This window comes from Mercurialis annua, linkage group LG4 (assembly GCF_937616625.2).
Source record: "Mercurialis annua linkage group LG4, ddMerAnnu1.2, whole genome shotgun sequence".
NCBI classification, from domain to species: Eukaryota; Viridiplantae; Streptophyta; class Magnoliopsida; order Malpighiales; family Euphorbiaceae; genus Mercurialis; species Mercurialis annua.
The window spans coordinates 13,564,197-13,582,041 of record NC_065573.1 but is presented as its reverse complement, the minus strand read 5'-3'; the positions used below and the strand labels follow the sequence as shown (position 1 = coordinate 13,582,041).

The 17,845-nt window shown below is 40.7% G+C and overlaps 1 protein-coding gene and 1 non-coding gene across 2 annotated transcripts; one reads left to right on the top strand and one right to left on the bottom strand.

Moving 5' to 3' along the window:
• Positions 1–752: 752 nt before the first annotated feature.
• On the bottom strand, positions 753–859 carry LOC126679663 (small nucleolar RNA R71). The gene has a single exon (XR_007640949.1). It is a non-coding gene; the product is annotated as a small nucleolar RNA R71 (small nucleolar RNA).
• A 1,190-nt stretch (positions 860–2,049) lies between these two features.
• LOC126678302 (uncharacterized) lies at positions 2,050–3,122 on the top strand. The gene is made up of 2 exons (XM_050373207.1): positions 2,050–2,580; positions 2,889–3,122. Exons 1-2 carry the CDS (start codon positions 2,050–2,052, stop codon positions 3,120–3,122), a joined length of 765 nt encoding a protein of 254 aa, XP_050229164.1.
• The last annotated feature ends 14,723 nt before the right edge of the window (positions 3,123–17,845 follow it).

Here is a 17,845-nt window from a genome sequence, read left to right as displayed (position 1 = left end):
GTGATAGCGTTTAATGATTGATTCGAATTAGTTGAAATTCGGTCGAGTTAGCTTTATTTTCTGTTTTTATTTTTATTATTTATTTTTGCTTTTTCGTGGTTTACATGTGGTTTGCTTGTTCTTTCTTGTGTAGGAAATCGACCCTAGTGTATGCACAATACACGTAGGACTAGTCACCCACTCGAACTGTTCCAATACAAACTCGGGGGCTACAAAAGGGGTGTGAGACGGAAAAATTGTAAACCCGCTATCATGGAGAATGTTGAATACGATTATAAGGAAGAGAGGTACCATCCTCAAGTTGAGGGAAGGGACAACATCGCCCACCTCCTCCTCCTCCTCAACTTGATGATGGGAACCGACAAGAGTACTAAGGGCATGACCGCCCCCAAGCGCAAGGCCAACAACCGCCGAGGCAAACTTTGGGAGACTGCTTCCTCCCGGATGTGGATAATGCCACATATAGATGCTTTGCTCAACCGGTCCAAACGGCCACATTCGATATAAAGCTGAGCACGATCGACCTCCTATAGAATTAGTGTGCTTTCTACATGTTTCCAAGTGAAGATCCAAACGCCCACATCGCGAAGTTCTTTGGATACCTAGACACATTCAAGCTTCACACTGTCACCGCCGACCAAATCAAGCTTAGAATGTTCCCTTTCTCTTTACGTGACAAAGCGAGTTTGTGGCTTCACACACTACCTAACGCTTCGATTCACAATTGGAGGGATCTCCCCCAAGCTTTCCTCGAGTTGACAAAGGATATTATTGACTTCTACCAATATGATGGGAAATCGCTCTATGAAGCTTGGGAGAGGTTTAAGGATCTCCAAAGACATGTGCCTCACCATCGCCTAAAAAGAGAACATGTGGTGCAAATATTTTATGATGGCTTGAGTTAAACCACAAGGGCTACCATAGATTCGACATCGGGGGGTTCTTTGATGCAAAAGACATATGAGGAAGTAAATGAGTTGATTGAGAACTTGGCCATGGTTAGTAGTAATTGGTCCTCGGAAAGGAGAAGACCACTAGCCCAAAAGTCGGTGATGACGCTTGACCAAGTACAAGATTTTGAAGCCATGAAACTAAGAACGCTTCTTTACAAAATCAATTGGATGCCCTAAAGAAGAAAGTAGTTCCGAGGAATGCCATGGTGGTGTATGTGCAAGTAGAATGTGAGCATTATGGGGATTACAACCATACTAGTGGAGAATGTTTTGCCACGGGCCAAGCTTGGAGTGAGCAAGTGGATTATGTTGGTGGGCAACGTCAAGTGAATGACCCTTATTCAAATACTTACAGCCGCAGGTGGAGTCATCATCCTAACTTCGGGTGGAGAAATAATGATGGGCAAGCCAATGTTGAAGCTTCTTAACAAGCGGGGCCAACTTTCCAAGGTGGCAATAGACCTCCATAACGACAACAACGTAACTACCACAACAACAAAAATCATGGGAACAACTTTGGTGGTAGGTCTCAACACCCTCCCGGGTTCCAACCACAAAGGAACTTGGATGAGGGGAGTAAGATAGACAAGTTGTTGGAGAAACTTGACAAAATAGAGCAACATGAGAAGAATCAAGCCTCCACTATCCATCATCTTACTACTCAAATTTCACAAATGGCACTTGCACTCCAAGAGAGAGCTCAAGGTGGATTGACATCCACTACGGAGAACAACCCAAGGGATCAACTCAAAGCGGTTGAGCTTAGAAGAGGGAGAAACCTTAAGAAATCTAATGGCAAGAAGCATAGAATGGAAGAGGAAGAACCTATTGTTGAAGCGGATGTTGCTAGCTCCAGTCAAGAGCCACTCAAAGCTAGTGAGGAGGTTGTAATTGAGATTGAGGAGCTTATGTGAGATCACCTCTACCTCCTCTATTTGTCCCAAAGGTTCCATTTTCGAGTCGGCTAAGAAAGCCACCAAATAACCAAAAGTTCCATAAGTTTTTTTAGATCTTCAAGAAGTTTCAAATCAACCTTAGCTTGGCGGATGCATTGAGGGAGATGCCCCAATACGCAAAGTTCTTGAAAGATATAATTATGAACAAGCGTAGTTGGAAACAACGCGGAACAATTTTTCTAACGGAGAGTTGCAATTATATCATCCAAAGCAATCTACCGACAAAGCTAAAAGATCCAGGAAGTTTTACTATTCATTGCACTATTGGCAACATGAATTCCATAAATTGTTTGTGTGATTTGGGTGCAAGCATAAATTTGATGCCTTTGTTTCTTTTTAGGTCCTTGTTTGGTGCTCAACCGGTGAAGCACACCTCGTTGGTATTTCAACTTGCCGATCACTCTCTTAAGAAGCTGTATGCAATAGTTGAAGATGTGCTTGTTAAAGTGGATAAATTCATCTTTCCGCTGGATTTTATGATGTTAGACTATGCGGTGGATAAGGAGTGCCCCATGATCCTTGTTCGTCCATTCATGAATACCGGCTGTGCTCTTATTGATGTGCATGCCGAAAAGCTTACTTTGAGGATTGATGAGGAAAAAGTGGAGTTTGACATGAAGAGAGTGATGCGGAATACCCTCGAGAAGAAAGAGTGCATGGGGATTGATTTGGTGATGATCTTGTGGAGGAACAATTGAAGTCGAATGTGGAAACGATAAATCGGGGAACACCAAGGAATTTTGAAGATTTTGACCACCATCAGGGGTGTCTCGATCAAGACAGCTACCCAGAAGAGTGTCTCAATCGAGACACATGTAGCACAAAAGTTGCTGCCTCAAAAATTGGCTCAGTCTCGATCGAGCTAGGGGCGTCTCAGTCGAGACAAGACAAAACCACTACTTGTCTCGATTTGGACCCCTCTGTCTCGAAAGAGACAAGTTTTAATGGGGAAAAAGCTGAGTTTTCATAAGTTTCAAAGGTTGTCTTTCAATCCGATGGTATTGATGATGAGTATTCCGAGGATGATGAACCCAAGCAGAAGATTTTGATAAAGAAGGGGGGGATTACACCTTCATCTTCCAAGGTACCACCTACTTGTGAGATGAAACCTCTACCAACTCATCTCTGGTATGCTTTTGTTGGAGAAAACAAGATTCTTCCAATCATTATCTCCAACAAGCTATCGGAAGCTCAAGAAAAGAGAGTTGTGTAAGTGGTGAAGAGTCATGTGTTGGCCATGGGATGGAAAATTTTCGATATTCGAGGGATAAGCCCTCAAGTGGTGATGCACAAGATTCACTTGGAAGATGAGTCGAAGAAATCAACTCAGAGGCAAAGGAGATTGAACCCCAATATGAAAGAGGTGGTGCACAAGGAGATTGTCAAACTCCTAGATGCCGGCATTATCTATCCCATCTCGGATAGCGGATGGGTGAGTTCTATCCAATGTGTTCCTAAGAAAGGTGGAATGGCCGTTGTTGAAACTGAGAAAGGGGAGCAAATATCAACCCGCATGGTAACGAGATGGCGTGTATTGATTACCACAAGCTAAACACGGACACCCGAAAGGACCATTTTCCATTGCCATTCATTGACCAAATGCTTGAAAGAGTGGCGGGTCAGAAGTACTATTGCTTTCTTGATGGGTACTCCGGATATAATCAAATACTCATCTTTCCGGACGATAAAAAAAAGACGACATTCACATGCCCATATGGAACCTTGGCATATTGGCGGATGCCTTTCGGACTTTGCAATGCCCTAGCCATCTTCCAAAGGTGTATGGCATCTATCTTCGCCGACATGATCGAAGGCATCATGGAAGTGTGTATGGATGATTTTTTGGTGTTCGGGGACTTTTTTGAGTTGTGCTTGCAAAACTTTAACCGGGTGTTGGCAAGATGCGAGGAGACAAACCTTGTTTTGAATTGGGAGAAATGTCATTTCATGGTAGAAGACGGAGTTGTTCTAGGGCACAAGATTTCCCAAGCCGGCATTGAAGTTGATAGAGCCAAAACAGAGGTCATCGAGAAACTTCCACCACCTACTACCGTAAAGGGAGTCTGTGCCTTCTTAGGGCACGCAGGTTTTTATAGATGCTTTATCAAAGTTTTTTCTTCAATTTCTAGACCTATAACTAACTTGCTTGTTAAGGACTCTCCTTTTAAGTTTACTAGTGAATGTGTACTTGGTTATGATAGGTTAAAGGAAGCACTTGTCACCGCCCCAATCATATCATCCCCGGATTGAAATCTTCCCTTTGAGCTTATGTGTGATGCAAGCGATCAAGCCTTGGAATGTGTATTGAGGCAAAGGAAGGACAAGCGGGTGCATGTGATCTATTATGCGATCCGGACAATGGCAGGAGCGCAACTCAACTACACCACCACTGAGAAGGAGATGTTGGCAGTGGTCTTTGCTCAAGACAAGTTCCGACAATACTTGCTTGGCTCAAAGGCAATCATATAATACCAAGCACGTCACTTTGAGGCACCATTTTGCCAAGCAAGATGCAAAGCCACGCCTTATCCGGTGGATTCTTTTGATGCAAGAGTTTGACATCGAGATCCGAGACAAGAAGGGTACAGAAAATGTGGTAGCAGACCACTTGTCAAGATTTGAGAATCCGGAGCCAATTCCAATTGGGGTTGAAATTAATGAACGGTTCCCGAATGAGATGCTAATGATGATTAGTGAGGTTGACACACCTTGGTATGCTGACATAGCCAACTACCTCTCTTCTAATGTGATGCCTCGGGACTTGACGTACCACCAAAGGAAGAAGTTCCTTTCCGATGTCAAGATATTTCTTTGGGATGAGCCCTATTTGTTCAAGGTATGTGGAGATGGGATGTTAAGAAGATGTGTTGCGTTGAAAATAATGATGCCTATCTTGAGTGCTTGTCATGGATCCGAATACGCCGGCCATTATGGAGCGGCAAGAACCGCCGCTAAGGTATTAGAGAGCGGGTTCTTTTGGCCTACTTTTTTTTCGTGATGCCAAGGATTTCATAGACCATTGTGATCGGTGCCAAAGGGTTGGCAATATATCTAAGCGAGATGAGATGCCCTTGACCACTATTCAAGAAGTGGAGATATTCGATGTGTGGGGAATCGACTTCCTGGGGCCTTTTTCGGTATCTTTTGGGAACCAGTATATTTTGGTATGTGTTGATTATGTGTCAAAATGGGTGGAAGCAGAGCCTTTACCCACTAATGATGCCAAGGTGGTATTACGTTTCCTCAAGTGGCTTGTGAACCGATTACGGACCCCAAGAATGATTATTAGTGATGGTGGCTCACATTTTTGCAATAGACAATTCAAAGCTCTAATGAAGAAGTACAATGTGTACCACCGGGTTGCTACCCCCTACCATCCACAAATGAGTGGTCAAGTAGAGGTCTCCAACCGGAAGTTAAAGCAGATTCTAGAGAAGACGGTGAATGGCACAAGAAAAGATTGGAGTTTGAAGCTAGACGATGCATTGTGGGCATATCACACGGCCTTCAAACGCCATTAGGTATGACCCCCTATCACATTGTGTATGGGAAGGTATGCCATTTGCCAATGGAATTAGAGCACCGGGCCTATTGGGAAATCAAAAAGTTGAATTATGATTTTAAGGCGGCGGGAAAAAGCTCTTGTTACAATTGAATGAGTTGGATGAACATCGGTTCTCGGCATATAAAAACGCCAAGCTTTACAAGGAAAAGATCAAGCGGTGGCATGATGCCCACATCTCTCCCAAAACCTTTGAATTAGGGGCATTTGTTTTGCTCTACAATTCTATATTGAGGCTATTTCCGGGCAAGTTTAAGTCTTGATGGAGCGGCCCCTATAAGATCCGGAGTGTGGCGGATCACGGTGCTTTTGAGTTAGAAAACCAAAAGGGGGAGACGTTCAAGGTCAAGGGACACCATTGTAAGCCCTATCTAGGACCTTTGACGGATCAAATTGGTGAGCAATTCTATCTCACCCTCCTTCATGAGCGAGATGGATTGACGGTCGAGCTTTCGACTTGAAACAAGCGCACTCGGGAGGCAATCCCAAGAGATTTGATGTTAATTCTTATCTTTTAACTTGTTTTTAATTTAGTTAATTTAAATATTTTAATTGTTATTTTTAAATTTTTGTTCGATCTTATGTCGGGTGTGTTGTGTATGAAAAAGAAAGAAAAAATTAAATTCTTCTCAGTTATGAGTGTCTCGATCGAGACATTCATTAAAAGAATTGTCTCGATCGAGACAAGAGCAATTTGCTGGGCAGTAGGTTTTTGAGGAGTGTGTCTCGATCGAGACACACACCAATCCCAAGTGTTTCGATCAAGACAATCATTTAAAGGGGAGATTGAATTTGGTTCAAACACTAGCGCATGGATAGATGAGGTGGCAAGATCCTAGCCATTCTTGAGAAACACAAAAGACATGGATTGATGAAGTGGAATCATCTTAGACTTTTATTTTGAATTAAGAAAATATCCATAAAAGCCTACCTACCACTTCATCTTCTCCATCAAACTTTGCTATTTTTTAGTAAAAACAAAAGCTTCTCTATCTCTCCTCTAAGAAAATTCAGCCACCACCAAACCCCCACCAAACTCTAAACAAAGTATATTTGGATACCCTTTTTGCTGCTCTCAATATGGCTCGAACCGCAAAGACTCTTGAGGAAACCTCCACCGCCACAACCAATGCCGCCACAAGTTTGAATCCTCCTTCTCAACCACCACCACCAAGACCCAAGAGAGCTACCCAAAAACAAGCCGCCTCCGGTGCAAGAGTGTTTGGGTCGAATACTCCGGGAGCCCTCACAAGAAGTTTTGAGACTCCATTTGAATGCCGCTCGGTAGCGGAAGGGGAAAGGTATGAGAAACTTAAAGCTAGGGGTATTGCCAAGCCGTTCAAGATTGATTGGCGATCTATGCCGGAATTGGGGATTGAGCGAGATGTGAAAAGGCAATTGGATGTGTTGGGTTTGTGCTACATGGCGGAACTTCCGCATGATTATATGGAGGAATTAACGTATGAGTTTTTCTCCACCATCAAAGTCGGGCGCGAGGCGGGTAACATTATCTTCCGGCTTAGAGGTAATGAATGTGTTTGTGATGCTCACACCTTGAAAATCGTTCTTGAGATGAGGGAAACAGGTTTGACTAGTATGCCGGATGATTTTGATGCGAATGCCATTTGGAAGGAATTGTCGGATGAGGACTTTGGAGATCCTCACACATTAAAGGTGAACGAGGTTGAGGACACCGCTATTGTGGTGCTCCTAAAATTGTATAGGCATTCATTCATGGGGCGAAATGAGTACTCGAAAGTAGCAAAGGATGATTTGCTTGCTTTAAACTCCATTTTGCATCCGAAAAATGAAAAAAATCCGGCTCAACACTACATTCCGTTTGAAGAGCATGTTGTTGGAGGTTCCGTCCAACAAAACGAAGTGGGGTTTGGATGGATGATTTTGGCACTTTTAAGGACTTGGGAGCATGGCTTCATGAATGAGGATTTGATTCATTGGGTTGTTCACGCTCCGAGACTTGGGATAGATCACTTGAAGTTGGCTTCCTATATGCACGAGGTGAAATAGTCCCCTATTACAAGCTTGCTAGTTGGGTTCATAGGCATGGAGCCGATGCGGCGTTTTGAGCGAAATTCTCGAATGCGGGTGAAGAGGAGGATCAACCAATTGCGAGGCCGGTAAAGGAGCATGTGAGAAGGAAGGGAAAAAAGAACGTAGGTGACACCTCTCAACCCGAGAAAGCCCCCGAGGTACCCGAACCCGAGCTAGGGGTCCGAATGGTCGGTTTTAACTATCGCTTCAATGAATTGGCGGAGCAAAACCGTCGGGCTTGGTAGGAGCAAACGATGATGCTAGAGCGAATGGAAGCGGCTCAAAGGCGTGGAATAGCGAGAATTGAGTACAAGTAAGGGCGCTTGAAAGCGAAAGTGAACCGCCAAGATGAAAATTTCTGCAATTATGTGAATGGACAAGGAATATGCTAATGGATCGACACACCGCCACGATCTCCCGCCACCCCCGAACTTCGACTAGCGATATTTGCACTTTCTAACTCTCTCATACAATTTCTTGTTTTATTTTATATTTCTATGCTTTAGGGACTAAGCTAGAAATAGTGTGAGGAGGGTTGTGAAATTGTGTCTCGTGTGTTGTTTTTATTTTGTTATCGCTTTATATCATTTATGCTTTGTTTAGTTTTATGTTAGGTTAGTTTGAGTCACCTCTAGCACTAAATCCTTAGCTTTGGTTTGTTGAAAACATGATTAGTAGCCTTGGTGTACTTTTGAAAATTTATCAACCATTGTTATTTCCCAATCAATGAATTTGTCGAATGTGTTTTCTAGTTGTTTCAATCAATTGTCAATGCTTGCCTAATGGAATGCAATTTGTATGACATGCTTCAATGAGATTAGGGTGAATACAATTAGTTGGTTGTTGTGATTTTGACATTTTCATAGGGGTTTAATACGGATGCATGATATATGCTTTTAATTGTAAAAATTGTGTCATTTTAAAATTTTGGGCATGATTGGTATGTGTTCATATGAGTTAAGTATTTGGCATGACACCACTTTTATTTGAGCGTTTGTTTGAGCCTAAATGTTTTTGGTAAGTGTCCTTTGCATGCTAAATTCCTAGAACTTGCTTGGTGTCCATTCGAGACTATATGGTTGAGTGTCGATAGCTAAATGAGTATGGCATTAGGACTACTCCATTTTGAATTAGACCATTTTAAAAGCCTACCTTTTACCCTTAGATTACACCCTTTGAGCCTTAGCCATAATTTTTTGAATTTCTAACATATTTTTACACATTTTAGCACTTAACACTGTACCTCTTTAAAACACCCCAAATTTGACTTGATTAACTTGAAAAAAGGAAAGAACTCGATTATAGCTTGATCAAAAAAAAAGTGAACAAGTGCTTTTAAAAATAAAATTTTGCCTTGAGACAAATTAATAGAAAATCAAAAGAAAGAAAGAATAAAAAAAAAGAAAAGAAAAAGAAAATATGAATGAAGGCAATGAAAATAAATGAAAAGTTTACAAGTGTGGAAAATTCGAGCTAGATCGAAAAGTTAGTAATGCGTTGTAAGTAGTTTTTCATGTCAAATTTTAGCCATTTGTCCAACTTTACCTACCCCTAACCCCTAATCAAGTTATAACCCATACACAAGTCGATATGATAGTTGTTGATTACCGAACTAAGTTGTGGAGTTCTGGACTAAGAGAAAGTCGACGGTGAATTTGCATGTATTTTGAGCTTTATTGAATACCTGAAACACTTGTGCGTTGGAGTGACATCTTGTGAGATTTAATTGCTTTTACTGGATGCCTATGAACAATATGCCATGATTTGCTGTTTTTTTAACCAATGTGTGCATTTCCCGTAGATGATGGTAGCTTCGAGTTTGTTGCCATGATGCCATATCCATAGTATTCTCAATGTCATTGGACTATGCCATTATAATTGCATTCATCATTTGTTTGCACCGCTTTTGGTTGTCAATGTTAATTGGGCGCATTCGTATCTTCATTGATTAGGATTTCATTTGTTGATATTTGTTCATAGTCGCCAAGGTTGTTAGTTGCGTATTGACAGTAAGATTCATTTCTTGTTTGAGGACAAGCAAAGGATAAGTATGAGGAGGTTTGATAGGAGTAAAATACTCCTATTTACTCGAGTCGTTTCATTATGCTTTCATGCTATTTTTCGTGCATTTTATGGTGAATTGAGTACCTTATTAGGTGTTTGATCTTTTCAGGGCGTTGAAGTGTTTTGGAGTGATTTTGGCTAAAGAAAGGGAAAGAATCGTCAAAGAAGCAAAACAGCGAAGTCTTCGAAAGAAAGAAGCTTGTCTCGATCGAGATAGATACTCAAGGAAGTGTCTCGATCGAGACAAGAGAAAGATTTGAGGCAGTAGCATTTCTAGAAGGCTCGTGTCGATCGAGACACACCCTTAAATGATTGTCTCGGTCGAGACAAGGGTTTTTCCTTGGGCTCAGAATTCGAAATTGAAGATCAAGACTTGAGGCCCACTTCCTTATTTTGTCAAACACTCATGTAATATAATGTCTTTTATTTCCTTTTAGGGGGTACTATATAAACTATTTTATCTCTATTTTAGGTCATAACTCTATCATTGTGAAAATCAAGTAAAAAAAGTAGGTAGAATTCCTTTTGTTCTTGGAGCATATTTCCTAGTTTAGTTTTTTTGATACATTTTCCTAATTTTGGGATTTACACTCACTTTAATGCAAGTTTATATTATTGTTCTTCATTATCTTGTTTATGCTAGTGCTCTACTTATTACTTAAGGTACCTCTTCTTACTTTTGATATGTTTATTAATTGTTATTTAGTGATTAATGCTAGATTAGTTATGTTTGGCTAAACCCCTTGTTTGGGGGTTGTTAATATAAGCTTGTTAGTTGAATAGGATTAGGGTTGTGTTTGACTTGTTATTTGTTGTGCTTTAGTGCTCGTAATGCCTAGGTTAGTGTGATCTATTAACCTAGGATTATAGTCTAATTAATTAGGTTAGAGTCAAGTAATTAGACAGACTTGACTAACATGAACCTAGGACCTAATCACACTAGGGCGGTTTAGGAATTAGGTGGTCTATGAAGTTTGTTTATTTAATTGTAATTTATTAATTTAATCAACATATAATTACGCTAGGAAGATTTAGATGTCGGTTGATTAATTTATTGCGATTTTTCTAGTTTTAGACTCGAGAGAACGGAACTTAGGGCTTTAGAATGACTTGACCCAAAACCGGCGCCTCGTAGCAACCCCGACTCTTAGAATACTTCCGGCCTAAGTTAGCAACCCTTGAACTCTTTTACCTAGTGATTTAAATCCGTTTTTGTTGATTTATTGCTTAGCTAGTCTATTAAATTAATTTCCAATACTTGTTTAATTGTAGTTCCTTTATCTCTTGAAAACCAAAAAAATGTTATCTCTTTGCTAAACGAATTGAATAAGACCTAAATTCATTCTCGTCATTGCTTATTCACTCTTTGTGGGATCGATATCGTATTGATCGAGCATTACAAGTTGCGATACTGTATACTTGCGGTAAAATGACCAACAGGTTTGGATATGGTCAATTTAGCCTGTCAAACTTGCAAATTGGCCACATTGGCATGTACTGGAATTGATATACAGTTGATAAAACACATTAAATCAGATAAAAAAACATGTTTCTAATGTTAAATCATAGCAATTTGAGCAAGAACATGTTCATGGCATAAAAGCATAAAACATATCCTAACATGCGTTCTAAGCATCAGAATCAAGCCAAAACAGCATATGGCTTACTAAACATGTTAAAACAGCCTAATAACACGTTTCTAATCAATTTATATGGCAATCATGGTAGGAATATTGAAATTAGCAGCTATGGCAATTATAGCAATTTTATAGCAAAAGTAGTCAAACAAGCTAAACATGCATCCTAAATACACATAATTCAGCAGTTATAACTAAAACGACATAAAAAGTGATAAAGGAATATTATGGGTCCTCAAAAGTACTATTCTGAGTTCTTGTCTTGTTTTTTGTTATCCGGATGTAGAATCCAGCTTTGGATCAGTATGCAGTAGAGTGTTCTTGAGTAATTAAAGCGTTTCTAGCTTTTTTTGTAGACTGAGAATCGACTATGTGTGTGTGCTTTTTGGTTTGTGATTTGGCCGATAAGGGAATTTTAGGATTTGATTGTGCTTTTCTATATGCGATGGTGCCACCCCAGGTCAGTTGATTGAGGGGTCTATTTATAGAGGTGAGTTTAGGGTTAGGGTTCCTATAATTTAAGTTAGTTTAGGTTTCCGTTAGCTAGAGTTGTAGATAGGTGAAAGAGTGTAAAGTTGATAAGTGTATATTTTACGTCATTTAAAGGTCATTTATTTACTAGTTTTTAGTATTTTATGATGTAAAATATACGCTTATTTAGTTAATTTCGCTTATTTGATAAATTAGTTGTAGAATGTAAATATTTAATGTTTCTCGAGTTTTTAGAAATAAAACAGAGTTAAAATGCAAAAATAGTCAGAGCCAGAAGGATTCGAGCTGAGTTCAAGAAAGCCAACCAAGTTTCGGGTCAAACCGAGTCAAAACCGAACCGAACCGGAAAAGAAATCACAAGCAGACCTTCAGCCGGCCTTCAGCCGGCCCACGACTATGAGCCGGCCAAGGGCCGGCTGACTCCTGATCTCAGAGTTCAAATCCGATTCTTGGGAATCGCGTGGGGATTCTTGGCCGATACGTTCACACATCTTCCATAAGCAACATATATTGGGTTCACACTCAAAAAGATCTTCCTTGGCTTGCACTCAAAGTATGAATCAAGATGAGATTTAATCAAGCTATCTTTGGAAACGAGATAAGTGAACCCTGATTCACTCAAGACGGTTATGGAAGAACTTGCTCCCTACTCCGCTCTACATGGAAAGAAGAGATCCAAAGCTTGATCATCACTCAAACTCCATGATATGAAGAGGGATTCTTGGCTTGAGCTCCACTCCTAGCAACTCTATAAATAGCTTGCATTTGTGTAGAGAAAGAGGATCTTGAAATTTAGAGATCATACATTTTGTAGTTTACATCTAGATCATAGACAAGCCATTAGAGGTAGTCTATTTTAGTATCATTTCTACTCTATAGTTTGGGATTATTACGCAAAACATATTGGAATTCCGGAGTTAAGGTACAACATTATTGAGAGATCAATTACCGTTGTGTTCTTGTTAATCATGAATTTCATATATGTTATTGTTGAATTTCCTTTAATTATGAGTAGCTAAACCCATTTTCGGGGATTATTAATTGGACTTATGTCTACTTGATCATATTGGGATATTGGATTGTTATTAAAATGATGTGTTAATTAATGCTCATAATGCTTGAATGTTTTTGGCCAATTCATTCACTGCCCTATGTTTTAATTATGACTTGAGAGAGCTTAATTGAAATAGATCAGTTAATTAACAACGTATGAATTAATAACACGAGAGTGAGTTAATGAATACGTGTTCTTGAGGTTTTCTTAATAAATGTCATTTAATCACTTGATTTGGTAGTTTATAACACGAGAGTGAGTAATCTACTTATTAATTGGTTATTTGTATATTTTTATCTATAGCGGCTTGAGAGAGAGTTATAGATGCATTAGACTAGCCTGAACCATTAAATTAATAACATAATCCAAATATCCCATGAGATTAATGACATAAAGAAAATTAATAATCCCTGATCTTCCTTATTATCGTTTAAACCCATTTTTATTCAAAGCTTATTCTTATTCTAAATTAAATCTGTTTAAATCTATTTTATTAATTTTAAATCACTTCAACCAAATTATCTTTTTGACTATCCAAATTGAGTATCTTAATTGGGTGTATTTAGTTGCTTTCCTTGTGGGTACGATATCTGGACTTCACAGTCTATATTACGAGTTGACACTGTGCACTTGCAGCAATTTTCTCAACAAGTTTTTGGCGCCGTTGCCGGGGAAAGCATATCTTTAACATCTAAGTTAGGATAGCTCGGCTTGTTTTAGTCTTTTATTTTCTTGTTTTACGCGTGGGTTTTGTTGTTTTTGTTGATACAGGTATTCTTCTTGTAGTGTATGCATAATACACGTCGCAAAGGTCTACCTTTAGAAACATTTCAACCAGATCTCACAACTTTTGAGCGAAGCATCAGAAAATCAGCTCAAAAGAATCTAAATATGGCAGACGAAGATGGTAATCCGCTTGGATTAAATAATGAAGGGGATAACAGAGTAATCCCCCAAAATCTGCAGAATCCCCAGAATCTGCAGAATCCGCAAGATCTGCAAGGACAGAATAATAACAGGCAGAGACAACCAACATTGATGGAATTCTTTCAGCCGAATGTAGGAAATAATACGCATGGTTACTTTGCACATCCTGTGCGGGCAAACCATTACGAGATTAAAACCAGTATCATTCAGTTGTTAGAAGCCCGCTGTCAGTTCTATGGGCTACCAAATGAAGATCCAAATGCGCACATCTCAAATTTCCTGGAGGTGTGCAGTACATTCAAGCTCAGTAACATGACAGAAGATGAAGTTTGGCTGCGCTTATTCCCATTTTCTCTGAGGGATAAAGCGAAAATTTGGATTCACGCTCTGCCTAGAGTTGGCATTAACAGATGGCCAGACTTGGCCAAGGCATTCCTGAACAAGTACTTTCCCATGGCGAAGACCGCAAAGCTGACTAGAGATATCATGCTTTATCAGCAATTGGATGGAGAATCAGTGAGTGACGCCTGGGAGCGGTACAAGGAATTGCAGAGAAAAGTTCCTCATCATCATATTACCAGAGAGAATTTGATCCAAAATTTCTATAATGGGTCAAATGATCAGACCAGGAGTATCATTGATACAGCCGCAGGAGGGTCATTGATGAGGAAGACCACTGATGCAGCATTTGAGCTGTTAGACGAGTTGGCAGTGAACAGCTGTTCTTGGCCAACTGAGAGGGCGAAGGCGCCTGCTCAGAGAGGAGTGATGGCAGTTGCTACTGACCCAGTAGTGGAGACAGTCAAATCACTATTACAGGATTTTCTCACAAAACAAGTTGTAACACCCAACACTCATAATGTTGCTGCAATTCAGAGTAACTGTGAGGTTTGTGGAGATCCTAGCCATACGGCGAATGAGTGCTATGTGATGTCGCAGCAGATCAACGAGCAAATCAATTATGTGGGAGGACAGAGACCAGGAAATAATCCATATGCTGCTACTTACAATCCAGGTTGGAGAAATCACCCAAATTTCTCATGGAAGGATAATGGAAATCAAACCCACAATCAGGCAGGTCCTAGTTTTCAAGGAGAACAAAGATCACAGCAGAATCAGGGAAACTTCCAAAATCAAGGAAACTTCCACCATCAGAATAGTAGGCCACAGCATCCACCTGGTTTTCAGCAGAAAGAACAGGGAGAGTCTCTACACAGTAAAATGGACAAAATGATGGAGTTGATGCTGAAGAAGGACGCAGAGACTCAGCAAGCACTCAAGAATCATGCTGCTACTATTCACAATCAAGAATTGCAAATACAGCAGATGGCGAAAGCACTCCAAAACAGAAATCAAGGGGGTTTACCATCCACTACTGAGGAAAACCCCCGAGAACATTTGAAAGCAATTGAACTGAGGAATGGAAAGGCATTGGATGATCCATACGCAGCAAGTACTAGCACAGAGGTAGAAAAGGAGCAGAGAAAGGAAAAGGAACCTGAAAAGGTAGTCACTAAACCTACTCCACTACCTCCGTACGTACCAAAAATACCATTCCCTCAGCGATTGAAGAAACCGCAAGATACTTGGAAGTTCCACCAGTTTTTAGACACTTTCAAGAAACTGCAAATCAACATCAGTCTGGCTGACGCTTTACGCGAAATGCCACATTATGCCAAGTTTCTAAAAGAGATCATCACCAACAAACGGAGTTGGGAGGTAGAAGGTACAGTACCCATGACAAAGAACTGCAGCTCAATCATCTTGAGCAATCTTCCGACGAAACTTCAGGATCCAGGGAGCTTTACTATTCCCTGTACTATTGGTAACATGCAGTCCATTAATTGTCTGTGTGATTTAGGTGCTAGTATAAATTTGATGCCCCTATCTCTGTTCCGGAGCATATTTGGTGATCAGCAGGTACAAGCTACCCCAATGATGTTACAATTGGCAGATCACTCTTTGAAGAAGCCACATGGGATTGTAGAGGATGTTTTGGTTAAGGTTAATAAGTTTATATTTCCTGTAGATTTTGTTGTCCTTGATTATGCAGCCGACAGGGACTGCCCGATGATCTTGGGGCGACCGTTCATGAACACTGGCAGAGCTCTTATTGATGTGCATAATGGTAAACTGACTTTGAGAATTGGGGAGGACAGTGTTGAGTTTGACATGAAGAAGATTACACGCCACCCCAATATCGAGGAGAAATGGATGCAGATTGACATGGTGGACGAGCTAGTGCAAGAGCGGATAGAAGAAAACAACTCCATATTGAACTCTGATTGGGATCAGGATGACATAAGTAGTATGGAGTTTACTTGTGAATGCCCTGTGGCAGACCAAAAGACAGAACTGGAAAGTCCCGTACGAGCACATATTCGCACTTGTGCGAATGCACAGTTGGTTTCCAGTCAAGAAGAGGAAGAATGCGAGGAGGAACCAATTCTTGAGCCATTGGTCAAGAACAAACACATCACTCCTCCTTCTTCAGAAAAGCCACCTAAGCTGGAACTCAAGACTTTACCAGCACATCTTCGGTACGCTTTCTTGGGAGCTGACAGTACTTTACCTATCATTATCAGCAATAAGCTCACCAAGGAGCAAGAGCAGAAGGTCATCAACATAGTCAAGGGACGCATTTTGGCTGTTGGGTGGCAAATCTCAGATATCAGAGGGATCAGTCCTTCTGTGGTAATGCATCAGATTCATCTCGAGGATGAATCCAAAACCTCTGCACAGAGGCAGAGAAGGCTGAATCCAAATATGAAGGAAGTAGTTCATAAGGAAATTGTGAAACTACTTGATGCGGGCATTATTTATCCCATTTCCGACAGTGCATGGGTAAGCCCGATTCAGTGCGTACCTAAGAAAGGAGGTATGACAGTCGTGGAAAACAACAAGGGAGAGCAAATCTCAACTCGCACAGTTACTGGTTGGCGAGTATGTATTGATTACAGGAAGCTGAATACAGAAACAAGGAAGGATCATTTTCCACTTCCGTTCATTGATCAGATGTTGGAAAGAGTGGCGGGTCATGCATTCTATTGTTTTCTTGATGGATACTCGGGATATAATCAAATTCTGATTTATCCAGAGGACCAAGAGAAAACTACATTCACCTGTCCATACGGCACTTTTGCATATCGCCGTATGCCCTTTGGTCTGTGTAATGCTCCTGCTACATTTCAGAGATGCATGACTTCCATCTTCAATGACATGATCGAAGATATTATGGAAGTATTCATGGATGACTTCTCGGTGTTTGGAGATTCCTTTGAAAGATGTCTTCAAAATCTGGATAGAGTCTTGCAAAGGTGCGAGGAAACTAATCTGGTATTAAACTGGGAGAAATGCCACTTCATGGTGGAAGAGGGCATTGTTTTAGGACATAAGATATCCAAGGAGGGTATAGAAGTGGACCGAGCAAAGACTGAGGTGATCGAGAGACTGCCACCTCCACTTACAGTGAAGGGAGTTCGTGCCTTTTTAGGGCATGCGGGGTTTTATCGCCGCTTCATTAAAGATTTTTCATCTATAGCACGTCCTCTGACAAACTTACTTGTCAAGGATGCGCCTTTTGTGTTCACTGATGCCTGCTTAGCGTCATTTCTCAAGTTGAAAGAGGCACTCGTTACTGCCCCAGTCATATCTTGTCCAGATTGGAATCTTCCATTTGAACTCATGTGCGATGCAAGTGATCAGGCGTTGGGTAGTGTTTTGGGGCAAAGGAAAGATAAGAAGCTTCATGTCATCTACTATGCTAGCCGTACTCTTTCCGGAGCTCAGCTGAACTACACTACCACAGAAAAAGAGATGTTGGCTGTAGTGTTTGCAGTGGATAAATTTAGGTCATATCTTCTTGGCTCTAAAATTATCATCTACACTGACCATGCTGCACTTCGATATCTTTTCGCTAAGCAGGATGCTAAGCCTAGATTGATTCGATGGATTTTACTCCTTCAAGAGTTTGATATCGAGATCAAGGATAAGAAGGGTACTGAGAATGTGGTCGCAGACCACCTATCAAGATTAGAGGTGCCAGAGCCCGTAATAGATGGAGATTTCATCAATGAGAGTTTCCCTGATGAAACGCTCATGTTCATAAGAGATAAAGCGAGGCCGTGGTATGCAGATTTTGCAAATTA